Source organism: Herpailurus yagouaroundi, unplaced genomic scaffold, assembly GCF_014898765.1.
Source record: "Herpailurus yagouaroundi ecotype Mexico unplaced genomic scaffold, PumYag 67555, whole genome shotgun sequence".
NCBI classification, from domain to species: Eukaryota; Metazoa; Chordata; class Mammalia; order Carnivora; family Felidae; genus Herpailurus; species Herpailurus yagouaroundi.
Window position 1 is genome coordinate 3,419,460 of NW_024420361.1, and position 19,104 is coordinate 3,438,563.

The 19,104-nt window shown below is 36.4% G+C and overlaps 1 protein-coding gene across 4 annotated transcripts in view; it reads left to right on the forward strand.

Moving 5' to 3' along the window:
• Window positions 1-19,104, forward strand: part of CHM (CHM Rab escort protein) — a 252,612-nt gene that overhangs the window by 142,479 nt on the left and 91,029 nt on the right. For all 4 annotated transcript variants that reach the window (XM_040467662.1, XM_040467664.1, XM_040467663.1 and 1 more), the window contains one exon: window positions 3,230-3,307. In XM_040467662.1, coding sequence (XP_040323596.1) covers window positions 3,230-3,307 — 78 coding nt within the window. The remainder of the gene's footprint in view (window positions 1-3,229; window positions 3,308-19,104) is intronic.

Sequence of the window (19,104 nt, forward strand, 5' to 3'; positions counted from 1 at the left end):
TGCAGTTGCATAAATTTATGGTAGATATCAAGTAATTCTTTCCAAGAGCACAAAATACTTCCTATGTTCTTGTTTAAAACTAAGAGGAAATTGGTTGGATTCTGACTGTATCTGATTATTGGACTTCTTCCTTTGTAATATTCACCATCATCTACACAAACCAATTCTTAACATTCTTTTACATTCTTGTGTTCCTTCTATATATGTCCACTATTAATTAAATCATGTTGAAAACCAGGCAATTTGTTGATTGCTTACTAAAATAAATTTATAGCTGCCTCTATTTCATTTTATATTTAACTGTATTTTTCAGAGGCCTCTTTCTTTTACCCTAAAACTTAATAGAAATTAATTTTCAAACAAAGGGATACTTGATAATATATACTGAAGTAGAAATGTATTTCATAGTATAATATATAATGAAAGCAGATCTTTGTAAAAAATTACCCTTAATTTTAGGTAAGAGGATTTCTCATGCTTTTGATAATGCCATAATAGTCTGTGACATAATATTTTGAATCTTTAAAAAATTTTTAAATTTATTTTTTGAGAGAGAGAATGAGCAGTGGAGGGGACAGAGAGAGAGGGAGAGAGAGAATCACAAGCAGGCTCTGCACTGACAGTGCAGAGCCCAATGCGGGGCTTGAACTCACGAACGGTGATAATCATGACTTGAGCCAAAATCAGGAGTCGGTTGCTTAACTGACTGAGCCACGCAGATGCCCCTAATATTTTGATTTTTTAACATTATACAACTTCTTACTGATTCTGAACTCGATCCCCTGCTTTTCTTGGAATGTGGGAAGATATTTAAAAATTGTTTTTCCCTGAGGGGGGTAATTGTGTGTGTGTGTGTGTGTGTATGTGTGTGTGTGTGTGTGTGTGTGTGTGTGTGTAAAAACATGGACCAGTATGACTGAAATGAAAAACTATAGGTCAGTTGGTAACAACTCAACTGTAGCTGCTTATCAGGAACTTGGAAACTCTGATGCTGCTACATACATAACAAAAAGATATCCCCAGGCAAATGAGAATGCTGATTGTGTAGTTTTTAACTTGATTTTCCATTTTGGGACCTTAGCCTAATTTAGCCTATTTATTTTTAGTGTGCTAGTAATATGTCATGTGCATGTGGCCTTTTTTAGTATCAGCAGGAAATTAATGGTGAAGGTTGGGCTGATTATCTCAATCACGTCAATATCACTGTATCACTATTCCCCTACCAACAATAGGAGGTAGAATACTGCCTGGGAAATATAGCTAAACAGTCTAATAGATGATTTTTTTCTAACCCACTGTAGGATCTGTTGAGTACAGTGTCTCAAATAGTACCAGGTATACCTGAACAATTAATAAATATCATTCTATAATTTGGTATGTGACTGGTGAACAAGATTAGCAAGAAAGGAGAATATCTTGCAGCAAGTGTCCTGGGTAAAATTTGCATTCTAAAGGGTTTTTAAGCACATGAAATTCTTCTTGCTTGCTCTAATGTGCATTTTCTTGTATTCTAAATTTCTCAATGGAAAAAAAAATTCTATGTTGTCTTATAGCAGAATGAATTGTTACCTGACCTATCCTAACTAGCTTGGTCATGTTCACTAAAATGAATTGAATTTAGAAAGATAATAGAAGTATTATGCCATATAGTGAATGCCACTTATCTCTATCATTCATTTATATTTTTCATTATAATCTGATTATGAAATATTTCAAGAACACTTCAGAAAGTACAGAGAATAACATAAAGATCACCCATATCACCATTCACAGTTTTGTAAGATCTTAACATTTTGTCATATTTGCTCTCAATATATTTTTTTAAGAAACTTGAACATTTGAAACTTCTGGGGTAACTTTAACTCCCTCTCTTCCCAGAGATAACTACTATCTTGAATTTGGTGTTTGTAATTCCCTTAAATGTATCTGCACTTTTAGTACATATATATGTATCCATAAATTATATATAGTAGTATTTTGCAGATGAAGTTTTGAAACTTGTTATAAATGATATCACTCTGGACGTATTCTTCCCCAACTTGCTATTATCACTCAATTTTTATGTTTTTGCCATTTATCTATGTTCATAGATAAGGATGGAATTCATTTAATTTGCTTATAGTATCCCATTGTACAATGTGAAAGGTTAAGGCAACTGTGCATTTAGAGGGTGCGGTCCCCATAAGACTGCCAATATTTCAGCTACCCCAAACCATTTGTTGAGTCAGTTAATTCTCACTAAGGGTAAGGTATTTTTCTTCATCTGTTGTATAATACTAGATTATAAACTCAACAAAAGGGGACTCTATCTGTGGCAATTTCATGTGGCCTCGTATCACTCCAGAAAGTTATAGCAATTGCTTCCACCAAGTCTCTAGAGGTACTAGTGATTCAGAGCCACTTTTCATGGTATTTTAGTAAGGGTTTCTTGGATCATGTGGTACAATTTCAAATCCCCCACCTGTGTGAGGACAGACCATTGGTTATAAATACAGAGGTATAATTTTCCTCTACCCAAGGCTTTAGATAAAACAGGTTTTGTGTTCTCCTTCTTATAGTAAGTGGATTTTCCCCCCATCACCTTTTCACTGAAATGTAGTCCTTTAAGGATGAAGACATTATGAGAGAATATCTCATTTTCTACTCCCTGCCTTATTTGGATCCTAAGGCCTCTCCTGTACCTACTTGGACATCAGAATCCAAGCCCTTAGATTCATGAGATCAGCAAACTCCCTAGAACTTCTGCAACATTAACTCATGTGCTTACTGCTCTAGTTTTCATTTTCCAATGTAGTTTTGCTTATGTTTATGGTAAGCAAAATCTCCAGGGGTCTCCCACAGTCTTCCCTGCTTATTTCCTTCTTAACACTTCTCTGTGGTCACTTCTGTTGGGGGTCTCATACATTACCCCTTGATGCTATTTGTAGCCTTTGTATCTTAGGAAGTTAGTAGGTGGCTTGAGGGAATAGCTTCACTTCGCTTAGGGACGCTTTTGGCTTGGTCATAACTCTAGGCTTGCACATTGTGTTATTAACAGTAGTACCTCTTGATGCATAAAAATTACTAATCTTCTGAGGGATTCTTAATTCCATGGCAGAGAAAATAACAAGTTATCAAAATCCTTTTTCTGTAAGATCAGGTTTTAAATGTAAGATATTTAAAAGAAAATAATGCTGCCTTAATGTTCAATTCAAGAATCCTAATTCACATTTTCCTATTCTATTCCCAGGATGTGTGCTGTGTTTGGTGGAATCTATTGTCTTCGCCATTCAGTCCAGTGCCTTGTTGTGGACAAAGAATCCAGAAAGTAAGGATGATATAAGTTACATTCCTATAGCCACACCCCAAGCACAGGTGAAAAATGCTAAAGTCAATTTAAAAAAAAAAAAAAAAAAAACATTCTTCAAAGATCGTCCTTGGCATTAATAACATATCAACCTTGATTAAAAGTAATTTGTGTTTAGACCCTCGAGAACAAAGAAAGTTCAGAATATAGAGAAACTAAATTAATTTCCCTGCAATGTAACTACAGCTCCTGATCATCCAAGCTTGGAAGACAAATCATTTCAGCCTCCCGGGGTGGGTGGTGAGTGATGTTAGTTTTCCTTGTGGCCTTACCTCCTCTAATTGATTTTTATCAGATGACAACAAAGCCCTCTGCTATTGCATTTTTAAAAATGGAGCTCACCTAAAGACTCATCAAATTAATCTCTCCTGGTAATGCATGTCACTCCCAAGAGAAGACACTTTAATGATTTTTTTTAGGTAGATTGTTGTCATTAAACTATGCTGACCTGTTACCTGAGGATAAATTCTTTTATAATCATTTTAGGCCTGCAGACTGGCTTAGGATTGAAATAAGAATTTACGTGCTTTTAAAAAATGCTGAGAATGTGTATTTATCTCTATGTTTTTACATTTCAATTATATTTTTCTAGGATTTATTATTTAGTTATTAAGATACACTCTTGTCTGAATTACACTAAGTAGTAGTCTTTGATTTCTAGGTTTTACATTAAAACGGGATGAAGTTTTAGGAGCTGTTTAAATTGCTATGTATTTTTATTTCTAGTTACGTGTTAAGCATCTACAAACCTATATCTCTTGTATGACTTTTTTGGGGTATATAAAGAAATAGTATTGTTCAGGCCATAAAATACTTTAATATTTTCATCAGGAAGCTTAAAACTATAAAATTTAAGCTGTTTAATTTTACAGTAATTTTGTATAGTCTAAGTGGCATAGTTTCTTATAGACTAGTTATAACACCAGTGTATTTTGAGATATCGTAGAGAGAAATTCAAGTCTAAAACATGTAATATTTAAGCAGTGACTTTGCTTTAGAAAGCAATTCTCTAGTATAAGATATAGACACACAGCTTAAAGGCTTGTAAAGTGCTTTTAGCACCTTAATGCAAAGGTACTACATAAATGAAAAATGATAATCTGTCCTGAAAAATCTATCTTTGAAGACCCAGGATATTCATATTCTGGGTCATGAATTACTTTGTGGAGGATGATGAAGGAATTTTTAATCCTCTTAGAGTCATTTTTCCTTATACATTCATATTGAAGCATGAATGTGTTCCCATGATGGAAAGCCTGATAATGAGTTGTTTATATCGTATTTACTCAGATCCTGTTACCTTTTTGGGGTCCCTTCCAGGTGTACCTGTTGCTCTTAGTGACATGAAAAAGTTACATGGCTCATATTATTTGTTTCTTTTTAATGGATACCTTAGTGCAATAATAGCATTAATTTACCTTAACATTGACTTAGTTTTTATTATAGACTTTGAACAGAGGAAGTCTTCTTTATGATCTGCTACAGATTTCAGTTGCAACAGAGAGCTGAGGACTAAGGGTCTAAAGACCAAACTTCGGTAATTTTCAAATTTTAATGTGCCTGAGAATCACCAGGTGAACATGTTTTGGTTTTGTTTATTTAAAGGAGATTTCTGTGCCTCACCCTCACAGAGTGAAATTGGATACTGTGCTTAGAATGGAGCCATGGAATTTGCAGTTTTGAGGAACACCCCAAAAGAATCTAATATAGGTGCTCCTTAGATGACACTAAGAAACACTGATCTGTAAATGTAAAGTTCAGGAGTTAGCCTGTGTTCCAAGATAGACTGAGGGCTCTAGATCTTAATTCATTCTAAGCCCCTATCAAGGTGAACCTTCCAGATCTACTGGAGTCAATATAAATTTTATTGTTTTCTGTTTTCTGTTATTTTCATTAAGCTATAAATGTTTTTATTTCCCCCAAGGTTTCATTTAAATTCCAGATAGTTAACATAAAGTGCAATATTAGTGTCAGGTGTAGAATTTAGTGATTCATCACTAACCATGCAGCACCCAGTGTACCAAATGCCCTCCTAATGCCCATCACCTGTTTAAATCCTCCAACCTCCCTTCTAGTAACCATATACTTGAGTCTGTTTCTTGGTTTGCCTGTCTCTTTTATTTCCCTGCTATGTTCATATATTGTTTCTTAAATTCCACATATGAGTGAAATCAAATGGTGTTTGTCTTTATCTGACTGAGCTACATACATGTCATTGAAAACAGCAAGATTTTGTTCTTTTTTATGGCTGAGTAGTATTCCATTGTGTGTGTGTGTGCATGTGTGTATATACACATATTCTTTATCTGTTCTTTATCCATTCATCACTTGATGGACATTTGGGCTCTTTCCATAATTTGGCTATTGTTGGTAATGCTGCTATAAACATTGGGGTGCATGTGTCACTTCAAATCAGTATTTTTTATTCTTTGGATAAATACCCTAGTAGTACAGTTGCTGGATCATAAGGTAGTTCTGTTTGTAACTTTTTGAAAAACCTCCATACTGTTTTCCAGAGTGGCTGCACCAGTTTGCATTCCCACCAACAGTGCAAGAGGGTTCCCCTTTCTCCACATCCTCACCAACACTTCTTGTTTCCTCTGTTGTTAATTTTAGCCATTCTGATTGGTGTGAGGTGATATCTCCTTGTAGTTTTAATTTCTATTTCCCTGATGATGTGTGATGTTGAGCATCTTTTCATGTGTCTGTTGGCCATCTGTGTGTCTTCTTTGGAAAAATGTCTATTCATGTCTTTTGCCCATTTTTTACCTGGGTTATTTGTTTTTTTTTTTTTAAAGATTGTCTGATTTGTGGGCCACCTGGGTGGCTCAGTTGGTTAAGTGGCTGACTCTGGATTTTGGTTCAAGTCATGAACTCATGGTTTGTGAGTTTGAGCCCCATATCGATCTCTGTGCTGACAGTGTGGAGCCTGCTTGGGATTCTCTCTCTTCCTCCCTCTCTGCCCTTCCCCTGCTCTTTCTCTCTCTCTCCCTCTCTCAAAATAAATAAATACACTTAAAAAAAAGATTGCCTAATTTGTTGGCACACAGTTTTTCATAACACTCTCTTATAATTGTATTTTTGTCATGTCTGTTGTTATTTCTCCTCATTTGTGACTTTCTTTATAGGGTGTTTTCTCCTTTCTTTTTGATAAGTCTGGGTAGAGGTTTATCAATTTTGTTAATTTTTTCAAAGAAGCAGCTCCTGGCTTCATTGATCTGTTCTAATGCTTTTTTGTTTGTTTGTTTTGTTTTGTTTTGTTTTTGTTTTTAGTTTTTATATCATTTATTTCTGCTCTATTCTTTTTTATTTCTCTTTTGCTGACTTTATGCTTTGTTGTTCTTGTAGCTCCTTTAGGTGTAAGGTTAGGTTGTTTATTTGAGATTTTTCTTGCTTCTTGCAGTAGGCCTGTATTGTAATATATTTCCCTCTTGTGACCACCTTTGCCACATCCTAAAGGTTTGGACTGTCATGTTTTTATTTTAATTTATTTCATCAATTTCTTCTTTGATTTCCTGGTTGACCCATTCATTGTTTAGCGGTGTGTTGTTTAGCCTCCTCCATGTATTTGTGTGGGTTTTTTTTTTTTTTTGTGTGATTGACAACAATTTTATAGTGTTGTGATCTGAAAATATGTATGGTATATGATCTTGATACTTTGGGGTTTGTTGAGGCCTGATTTGTAACCTAGTATGTGATCTGTTCTGGAGAGTGTCCCTTGTGCACTTGAAAAGAATGTGTATTCTGCTGCTTTAGGATGGAATGATTTGAATATATCTGTTAAGTCCATCTGGTCCAGTGTGTCATTCAAAGCTACTGTTTCTTTGTTGATGTTCTGCTGAGGTGATCTGTTCATTGATATAAGTGGGGTGTTAAAGTCCCCTACTATTATTGTATTATTATCAATGAGTTTCTTTATATTGTTTTATATATCTGGGTGTTCCAAGTTGGGAGCATAAATATTTAAAATTGGTAGATATTTTTGTTAGATTGTCCCTTTTTTATGATGTAACGCCCTTCATCTCTTGTTATAGTCTTTGGTTTAAATCTATTTTGTCTGATACAAGTATTGCTACTTTGGCTTTCATTTGACTTCCTTTTGCATGGCAAATATTTCTGCATCCCCTCACTCTAAATATCCAGGTAACTTTAGATATAATATAAATTTCTTGTAGGAAGCATGTAGATGAGTCTTGGTTTTTTATCCATTCTGACACTCTATATCTTTAGATTGGAGCATTTAGTCCATTTACATTGAGAGTAATTATTTAGAGATATCTATTCAGTGCCATTTTATTACTTGTTTTATCATTGTTTCTCAAGATTTTCTCTGTTCCTTTTTAGTCTTTGTTACTTTAGGTTTGTCCTTCCCACTCAAAGAGTCTCCTTTAATATTTTTGTCAGGCTGGTGTTCTGATCACGAACTCCTTTAGTTTTTGTTTGTCTGGGAAACTATCTCTCCTTCTATTGTGAATGATAGCATTGCTGGATAGAGTATTCTTTGCTGCAGTTTTTCCCATTCTGCATTTTGAATGTATCATTTCACTCCCTTCTAGTTTGCCAAATCTCTAGAGAGATATACAGCTAGCCTTATGGGTCTTCCTTGGAAAGTTGGGGACTTCTTTTTTCTTGCTGCTTTGATGAGTTTTTTTCTTTCTAGCTATGTTTTACAAATTTAATTACAATATGTCTTGGTGTTTGTCTGCTTTTGTTGATTTTGATAGGAGTTCTTTGTGCCTCCTGGATCTGGATATCTGTTTCCTTCTCCAGATTAAGGAGGTTTTCAGCCATTATTTCTGCAAATAAATTTTCTACTCCACTTTCTCATTTTATTCCAGGACTCCTATGATCTGGATATTATTTGATAGAGTCACAGAGGTCCCTAAATCTTTTCTTGTGATCCATAATCCTTTTGTCTCTTTTGTTCAGCTTCACTGTTTTCCATTATTCTGTCTTCTATATTACTTATTTGTTCCTCTGCTTCTTTTATCATTGTTGTCATTACATCCAGTCTGTTTAGAATCTATCTCAGTACTGCGTTTTTCATTTCTGATTGTTTTTTAACTCCTTTATTTCTGTGGTAAGGATCTCCCTGAAATCTTCCATTCTTTCGTCAAGCCCAGTCAGCATCCTTATGATTGTTGCTTTAAATTCTTTATTCAGGTATATTAGTTTTTCTATTTTGCATAGATCTTTGGCCATGACCTTTTATTGTTTCCTTTGGGATGGATTTTTCCATCTTGGCATTTTGTCCAAGTCTCTGTTTTCTTCTCTGTGTTAGAAAAGCCTGTTATGTTTCCTTCTTCTGAGAGCAGTGGCTTTATGAAGAAGAGGTCATATAGTGTCCAACACCTGGTGCTTCAGGAGCGTATCTAGTGTATGCTGGGTGCACTCTGATGCTGTGTTTTGGCTGCTCTGTCCTTCAGGCCAGTGGTCTACAGAGGCTCTACTTACCTGCGGTGGCCAGCTTGTGGTGAGTTTTAAGTAGATATGCTGTGGTCTGCTTGTTAAATGAGACCTGTTGCTGCTTCTACTATAAACTGACACCTTATAGAATTCTCTGTTCAGGAAATGTGGTATTTGCAAGGGTTCCTGTGAGTCTTCTGGGTAAGGGGCCTGCTGTGCTGGGACTTTGGCACACTTGCCAAGAAAGCTGTAGCAGCAGTGAGCAGAGAGCAGCAGGGTAGCACTTGGTGTAAGAAGGTTAGGCAGACACTGTTGGAGCTGTGCTTTTTATTGAAACTTACTTATACTGAGGGGCAGGTGAAGGAAATGGCACCAGCCAGCTCCTTTGTCCTCAGGGAAGGATCTCAGTGCTTGCTGCTCTCAGGGAAGCAGTCCCAGAAGACCAAATAATCTCTGTTCATATGTCCCAGGCATTTTTCAGATCATCATTTTCATACTGTCTCTGGATTGCTTCACTGCCTGGAGGAGCACAGTGCACTTTGGGCTTCATCCCAGCCAAGCCTGCTGAGTTTTAAAACTCCAAACCTATGGGAAGTGCTGTGGCAGGAACTTGAGTTGGTCTCTGGAAGAAGGGCAGTCACACAGAGGCAGTGGTGTGGGATTTTGAGCAATCTAGCTAAACAGCTAGTGTCAGGATGAAAAGCCCTTAGGAGGTGTCTCTGTGCCTATGCTGATGGCAGGGGAAGGCAATGGCTACCAGTGGGTCCTTTTTTGCCACCTCTCACAAATGCGCTCCAAGAGGAGAGAACAGTCTCCTGTGTGCCTTAAGAGATCCTCACATTGAGCTGTCTGCCCCTGGATTGGATGCCTGCCTTCTCTCCAGGAATAAGCCAGTGCTCTCAGGGCTCTATCCCAGTTAATCCTGTAGACCTCTAAAACTCCAGTCTTTAAGCCTGGCTGGCTGCAAAACTCATGAAAATCAACCCCTTTCATTTTCCCAGCCATTGACTTTGGGAAAGTGTCCTGCTTATGTGTTCTCCTGTGTACTCTTCTTTTTCTCTTGCCTTTCTCCGTGATCACAGCTTCCTCCCCTCCACAGCACTTGCGATCTGCTTCTTCCCCAAACCATGTCTTTGTACTTCCTTTCTTCCTCGATGTGGCCTCTTCCCCTCTAGTTGTGGAATTTGTTCTGTCACTCCTCTGTTCAATTTCTTAGGTATTCAGAATGATATGATAGTTCCCTATTTGTGTTCAGGGAATGAGAGAAGCCTCGGGTCCTCCTACTACACAGCCATCAAAATCCTCTCCTGAATTTAGTTTAGTTTATTTTAATTTATTTCAATTAGTTATTTATTTATTTAAGTAGGCTTCACATCCAGCATGGAGCCCAACACGGGTCTTGAACTCACAACCTTGAGATCAAGATCTGAGCTGAGACCCAGAATTGGATGCTTAACCAACTGAGCCACCACCTAGGCCCTTCCTCTCTTGAATTTTAAACAGCGGACTGCTACTTATTTAACATTTTCTTTAATGTCTTAATGGAAAGACCTCAAGTATAATAATTATTGCCTAATAACTCCTTAAGGATGCATGGTCAGGTAGCCCTCGAATGAGAGATGACCTGGAACTCTATCCCTGCCATGAATGACAGTGAGCAAGCCACTTTTCTCTGGACCAGTCCCTTTATCTGTAAAATGAGTTAAATGGGCTCTGTAGTAATCACCCAGTCTCCTCCCCTGTATATAACATGCTTTGACTGAGTTAATAAAAGTACTTAGAGGAGTGCCTGGGTGGTTCAGTTGGTTGAGTGTCCGACTTCGGCTCAGGTCATGATCTTACTGTTCGTGAGTTCAAGCCCCACATCGGGCTCTGACAACTCAGAGCCTGGAGCCTGTTTCAGATTCTGTGTCTCCCTCTCTGCCCCTTTCTCTCTCTCTCTCTCTCAAAAATAAACATTAAAGAAAAACGTTTAAAGAAAGGTACTTAGTACTTTTTCCTTAATATTTATAAATAAATTATCCTAAATTGTTTTATATGCTCAAATATAGACCATTCTTAGATATTGGTTAAACTTCAGTCCCAGTGAGAAATCAAAAAACTTTTGAACAACTTGAATGTGTTTACTTTTATGGATATGAATGGAATAGCAAAGTGTCTACTTACACTACTCATTTTATTATTATTATATTAGACCTCCAATTCTCCAAGGAATGTTTTTTTGTTGTCCCTCTTGGTTGTTTAAGATACAGCCATTTTGGATTCTGTTTGTGATTCTCTTCAAAATTTACTCCAAGCCATAATTATTTACTTCCTTAGTAGTAGAACAGTTTTTAAATTTGACCTCCATTTATAGTATGCTTGATATCTACAATATTCTCACTATAGTGTATTGTTTAAATGATCTTTAAAAGTTTTACTCAAGAGATAGCCAATACTTAAAAATTGTAAATTCATACCTTCACTAATAATTACCAAATTTATAGTAATTTTTTGCATTTTTACTAAAAATCCCATTCTGTCAAGTCTTATAGTCTCTATAAATAACTAAAGCTAGCATTGATTAAAGTTGACTCTAGCTAATTTTTCTTTTCCAAACACTACCTTGATGTTCAAAATCAAATACTCAAGAGAGTAGCAGGAGGTAGTTTGTCAGGACTTAAATTTAAAGAGAGGGATAATTTTTTGAGGGAAGAATCTTGAAGTTATATTTAGATATATCCAGCTTAAATTTCTTTCTTTTAATATTCATTTTTGAGAGAGAGAGAGTGCATGTGAGAGTGGAGAAGGGGGCAGAGAGAGAGGGAGGCAGAGGATCTGAGGCAGACTCTGCACTGACAGCAGAGAGCCTGATGTGGGGCTCGAACTCACGAAACCAGATCATGACCTGTGCCCCCAGCATATATTTATTTTTAGGAATCACGGTTGACTAAACAATTGTTTATTCTAAGTATAATTAGAATATCAATAAAAAAATCAGCAAGAATTTACGTTTGTCTCGTTATGGTATTAGATTACCTCCCTCTCCCTCTTTTTCTATTTGGTATATTTGTCATCCCCTTTCATGTAGTTAAGAACTACTCATGCTTGAGGTCTAAGGTATAAGTTTATTTTCTGATCCCACAGACTACATAAGAACCCTTTGCTAGCCCCCTGAGTCAGGTCCCTTTATATGATTGTAAGTTCTGTGTAAGAAAAGGCACAATCTTTCTACTATATGTCCAGAAGCTAAGCAGGTTCTTATCACCCATTACACTCGTAGCTATCTGTTAAATGAATGAATGAATATTAAAAACTGATAGTCTTTTTGGTGCTTTTGTTCACCATTCATTAAGGAAAGCTATAGAAACATAAATGATCATAGCATTGAGTTCAGTATGGTGATTACATGTCAAAGTAATGTATAGACTTTAAGAGAAGAAATCTAAAATACGTAACCATACTTACTTTCAGCTAGATCTTATTTTTCTTTTTTGTTTAATTTGCTTTTCCTGAGAGCCACATTGACTGTGCTCTTTTTGCTATATTATCCATTGGCTCTGCTTTTTAATTTTCAAAGGACGTAGGTCTCAGTAGTCTTTTCTATACCCTGTCACTTTAATACTGAACCCCTGTGTTAACTGTTTCTGTGAATACCGAATGCTCTTGTTGAGTAGCTTTATTTTTCTTTGCAGCTGTGCTGTGTAAAATTCCTATAAAGTGGATTTGGCCATTTAGCAGTACAATATTTGATACTAGGGTAAGGTATGGATGACCTTGGACCAGATATGTCTGTAACCAGTAGTCTGAATCTAATTACTTCAGCAGTGTTCTTTTGTACTTCAGCTATCTCACTTACTAGAATTCCTGCTGTGACTATTTCTTAGAGTTATCTTTTTCCTGATGTCAGGAATAACTATACGTGTTATATCTGTCCCAGATATTCAGAAGTTAGTAATAAATAATATGTTAGAGCAAGTGTGAGGTACTTATCTTAACTACCATTGGTCATTGTATGAAAATTGCTGAATTTCTTGATTTTAGCATTTCTCATTTGAAAATGGTAGCGATAATATTCTATACATTTAACCTCCAACCTCCATGCTAATTGCTATGGGAATGATGAAATGAGTAAAACATGGACTTTGCCTTTGTGTACGAAGAGAGAGGTAAACAGTGCAGACTCTAAAGTCAGATAGACCTGGATCTATATTGTGGCTTCCCCCCCTTACTAGCTGAATGAGCTTTAAAAGTTATTTAACCTCTCTGTGCTCCAGTTTCTGTATAAAGTGGGACATGACAGTAATACCTTATTGGGTTATTATGATTATTAACAGATAAAGCAGGTAGAACCATTTGTTATACACAGTAAGAGTTCAATACATGTTAACTAGTTGCAGTTATTACTTTAATTGGATACTTTGGAATCCCATGGAGAATGTATATCGTGAAGATCCTTTTGTGCCCACGCTAAGGAGTTTGGACTATAATTAGTGGGTAAATAACAAGATTAGGTTTGCTACTTTATTAATTCTGGCATTGATTTGGAAGAAGCACCTTGATGGTAGGAGATTGTTTTGCCTCCTAAATCAGAGGTTCTGATTCTTTGTTTTTGTCTCCACAGTGTTCACATGCACAAAATGCTTCCATTGTTCAGCCATCTATGCAACAAGTATTAGTTGTTTTCTGTGTCCCATGCATTAGGAATATAGCCGAGAACAAGACAATTATGGTCTTTGTTATTATGGAGGTTAGAGTCTACAGGAGGACATTAAAGAAAAAATAAATTTATGAAATAATTACACATTGAGATATTTTTACTCTGCAGATCTAGCTCTGTTCCTCCCTGTGAAAAGCTTCAGTGGCTTTATATCACTTCAGAATAAAGTATAAGACCCTTCAACATGACATGGGAGGCTTTGGGATCTGGCCTGTGCCTGCTCATCTCTCTTTCCTCCCTGCTTCCATTTTACTGTCATTTAACACTGAAATGTTTGTGGTTCCCTATACTTTTCTTGCCTCTGTATCCCTGCAAATGCTGCCCTTCTACTTGAAATATTCCTATTTGCTTACTTAACTAGATATCATCCTTTAAAAGCAGCTAATGTTGGGGTGCCTGGGTGGCTCAGTTGGTTAAATGTCTGACTTTGGCTCAGGTCATGATCTCATGGTTCGTGGGTTCGAGCCTTGTATTGGGCTCTGTCCTTCAGATTCTGTGTCTCCCTCTCTCTGCCCCTCCCCTACTTGTACTCTATTTCTCTCTCTCTCTCTCTCAAAAAATCAACAAACATTTAAAAAATCTAAAAAATAAGTAAAAGCAGCTAATGTTATCACTTTCTCTGAAGAGCATTCCTTATACTCCACCTTTCCCCCCCACCCCCCCCAAGCTGAGTTAGATACCTTCCCTTAGTACTCTAATGATGTCCTCTTCTCATTTCTTATCCCTGGACTTGGGATTTGTCTTATAATTGCCTTCATTATATTGGGAGCACCTTAAAGATAAGATTTTTTGATTAATTTTTTTTAACGTTTATTTATTTTTGAGAGAGAGAGAGAGACAGAGACAGAGCATAAACAGGGAAGGGTCAGAGAGAGAGGGAGACACAGAATCCAAAACAGGCTCCAGGCTCTGAGCTGTCAGCACAGAGCCTGACTCAGGGCTCAAACCCAGGAACCGCGAGATCATGACCTGAGCTGAAGCCAGATGCTTAACCGACTGAGCCACCCAGGTGCCCCAAGGATAAGATATTTTTATTCTTATCTCTTAGAACAGTGCTTAGCACATGATTGTTATGCCATCATTTACATCAAACAAATGAACTACTGACTCTTAGTAGTTCATTATCCTATTAGACTTAACACGCATCTTAAGGCAGTGTAGTAGAGATGGAGAGAAGAGACTGGTTTCAAAAAATCTTTGTAAGTTGGAATCAAAATTAAGTAGCAGATTAGATATAGGAAGAGAGTTTCTAAGCTAGGGAAGCTAACCACCGTCTGTGTCATTACATGAGATTGGTATTCCAAGGGGAGGAAAAGGTAAGGAGTCATGATGAACTCAGTTTGGGGTATGCTAGGTTTAAAAAGGGTTTGGAGTCTGTCTAGAAAGAAATAGATATTAGACATTTAAAAATATGGATACAGAGCTTGGGATTGGTCAGAGCAAAGAGCCATAGATTTTGAGGTTACCTGTTAATGGTGTCTGAGATGATTGGAATGAATTTTTACCCAAGAAAGATGAAAGATAAGCATTTTGGAATAGTTTCCTTGAAGAGGTAACATTTGAACTAATGTGTTTTAGAAAGCATGGAAGGGCATAGTGAGCAGAGAATTATTTTACTTCCATCACTGATTGGGATCTTCTGATATCATTAATTAATGTATTTTTCTCTTTATTATTTCATGTGATTTCTGCATTTTATCCTATAATTAGGATATTAAAAATTTTTTTCTGACATTTATTCATTTTTGAGAGTAATAGAGACAGAGCATGAGCAGGGAAGGGGCAGAGAGAGAGGGAGACAAAGAATCCGAAGCAGGCTCCAGGCTCTGAGCTGTCAGCACATGGCCCGATGCGGGGCTTGAAATCACAGACTGCAAGATCAAGACCTGAGCCGAAGTCGGACACCTAACCGACTGAGCCACCTAGGTGCCCCTGTAATTAGGATATTAATTCTGAAGATCATAGAGGTTGGATACCTGTTGTGGTATATTTCTCTTCTGGGCCAAATTCTACATAAAGTTTTCATCTCGCTGAGCATTTTTCCTTATCATTTTTCTCTATATGTTCTCATGTCATTGAACCAAAAAGTGAATAACTGTTGTGATTTGTTGATTTAGAAAACTCACCTCTAGAAATGTTCTGTCTGCCTTAAGTGATTTTTATGGTGATCATTCTTATGATGATTCTTATGACAAGCTTGGTCCTTATGTCTATGTAATTGAGCACTCCTATCATGTCCCTTCTCAGTGTACTATTTCTGAGGCTCAGCAAGGCCCTCAAGTAAATCCAGAATGCTGTTAATCTTTAATGGCTTCCTCAGGTTTATGTGGGAAGAGTTTTAATGTCTCTGGCAGCACTGTTTCATGTTACTGTTTTCCATTACTTAAGTGTCATCTAATTTTTTTTTATATTTATCTTTATAACACGAAGTCTAAGTATAGGTCCCAAATTAATATTTCTTTCTTTGTTGTTCCCCTAATTAGGCCTACTGCCTTATAATAAGTCAAGTATCTGAGGGGAAAACAAATTTTATTCCTTAGTTAAACATTCTTTGGTTTGAACAGCCTTGTTCAGGCCTTAGTACTTCATAGTGAGACTATCAGGTGAGTTGTGTTACCATCATCTACCAGACTGGGCATATATGACCATCACATCAGTTTCTGCAGAAATCACATTATTATTATTTTTTTTTACATTTATTTATTTTTGATAGAGACAGAGCACAAGTGGGGGAGGGGCAGAGAGAGAAGGAGACACAGAATCCGAAGCAGGCTTCAGGCTTTAGGCTCTGAGCTGTTAGCACACAGACTGACGCAGGGCTCGAACTCACAAACCATGATATCATGACCTGAGCCGAAGTCAGACACTTAACCGACTAAACCACCCCGGTGCCCCTGTCACTATTATTTTAAATGTTTATTTTTGAGAGAGAAAGAGAGCATGCAAGTAGGGGAGGGGCAGAGATAGAGTGGGGGACAGAGGATCCGAAGCAGGCTCTGTGCTGACAGCAGTGAACCCAATGTGGGGCTCAAACCGTGAACTGTGAGATCATGACCTGAGCTGAAGTTAGAGTCTCAACTGACTGAGCCACCTAGGCATCTCTATTATTATTTTTACTTTAGCAGTAGCTCTTGACTTTTCTCCACCTAGCACAGCCTAAAACTACAACAGTAATGGTGGCATGCTTGATAGTGATTCTCCGTTGGGATTTGGGAGTTTATCAGAATCTCCAGGGGTACTTATAATTTGAAAAAGTCCCCCAGGTGTGATTCTGATTTGCTCCCTCTTCCTCCTCCTCCTCCTTCTCTGAGAATCGCTGTTTCATCTAGAAGCTTCAGCATAAATAGGCACATTTAGTGGTATATTATCCTTGCATAGATGAACTCCCTAATCCCCCACACCTACCCTTTGAGTGGTCCCTAGTAGTTCTTTCTAATATCATGACTTATGAAACTAGTGTCTACCTGTTACCAAGGTTTAGCTACCACCGAAGCAGCCCTTTTAGTGTTTGGAAGCCTGCAAAACAAGGGAGCCTCTACTACCTTGAGGGCCAGGTTTAATTGTGTGGTTTATTTAAACGGGAGCCTTTTGCAAACGCTTACTAGAGTCCAGGATTTATATTAATACCATTCTCCCACCCCCATCAATTTCATTCCAGTATTTTACGATGAATATTTTCAAATCTACACCAACGTTGATAGAATTTCAGGATGAATACTTGCATAGCCACAATCTAGATTGTTAATGTAGGTATAACATGATTAAGCAAGTAGATTAAAATGTTAATTGTACCCAAATATTCATCCCTCTGTCCATCTGTTCACCTTTTTAAGCATTTCATGGTAAATTATAGGTATCAGTACAACTTCCCCTACATACCAGCATTTCATGGTAAATTATAGGTATCAGTACAATTTCCCCTAAACACCATGGCATGTCTATCATTAATAAGAGTTAAATATTTATTTATAGCTTTTTCTTTTTGATGTAAAATTTACATACAGTGAAGTGCCCAAATCTTAAGTACTCATTAGCAGAGTTTGGATAAATGACATATGTGAGTAACCCAAAGCCTTATCAAGATCTAGAAGATTATAACACCCTCTTTTTTTCCGCCCAGATTATTCCCTCTTGACTTCTATAGTTCTGACTTAAAGGTAAGAAAAAGGCTTGTCAGTGCTTGTAGGACAAACAGGGATCAGTGTTTAAGGATGGATCAGTACATTTCTCTTTTCCATTGCCTAAAGTACCTTGTGTTTTAAATTGTATATGCATGTTTTAAAGTAGGATACTGAGTAAATAACTTATGTTTTCAGTTTTTAAATAATTATTTTGGGAAATACTGTATCTAAATATAAATACCTTATATCTATTTAGTTAAGTATTTTATAAGTCAAAAGTTCTAATTTAATGAAATGTGAAGAAATATGCATAGAAACATAAGTGGGGAAGAGAAAGGAATAAGAGGTGAGATGGGGAAAAATCACATAAATAATAACGTAATATAATTTACACTATGTATTAATGTGTGGCTAATTGATTATATATTATGTATATCTAACATCATGATTTGTCTATCCTGAAAACAGTGGTATGCCATTTATTCAAGAATATCAACACATAATAATCTGCCTTTAGGAAATACACATTAAATTCCTCTCACTGTTGGTCTTCGGTGTTTTTCATTTTATTTTTAATGCCTTTATATCTGGTAAATATCTCTTATTTGGCTTATTTTTAGAGTAATGTAACATACTTTAATGTATATCAGTACATTTCAAATATGGTATAAGTTTTAAATCATTTGCTTGCATTTTATGAAGAGTAACTGATAAATGTATTTCTAATAATTCTGGTTCCAAAAGGAGAAGCTTTGACAAAAGTAAATTGTGATATTTTCATAATAAAAAGATATGGCAAACATGCAGGCATTTGCATATCTTTCCTGAAATATTGCATACTGGGTTTGTCAGTGCTGGTAAGTCCATTTCAAGGATGTTTCCCTTAGTCCATTAGTTTGGATAATGAGCCCTATAAAGTACATTTATAACTTGTGGCACTGCAAGGAGAAGGATTCTAATTTTCATCCTTTTATCTAGACACATTGAAAGAAGGTCAATAGAGGGTTCTATATGATTCATTGTCCCAACACATATCAGATGACAGAGACCTGATAATCTCCATGCATAACTGTTTTCCTTGTTTAGAAATAGCACTTGAAAGGAATCTTTCTGTGATTATCCTTTGAGGTAAAGTGGAAACATTAAAAGAAGTTTTATCCCTCTTTTTTTTGTTTGTTTAAAACATTTTCACATGTGTGACCAGATAGCTATTGTTGAACAAAAGATAAAGCAACACTTAACAGAAAAATTAAAAACCTTTAGTGGTTTTTACAGACTGAATGATATAACAAGATATTTGACCAATTTTTCTTTCCTCCTTTTTCTTAGATTCATTAAGGAAAAAACAAGTCTGTTTTCTAAACAAAGGAAAAGCTTCTATGTTTCTAAACATTAGAAAGCTTATACTTATAGTGTAATACTTGTACTAACATTATTCTTAATGGAATTCAAAATAAATATTTAAATTGTATGCCATGTTTATGGTTTAAACACTTCAAAATAGCAACAAGAATATATATTCCGTAATTTAG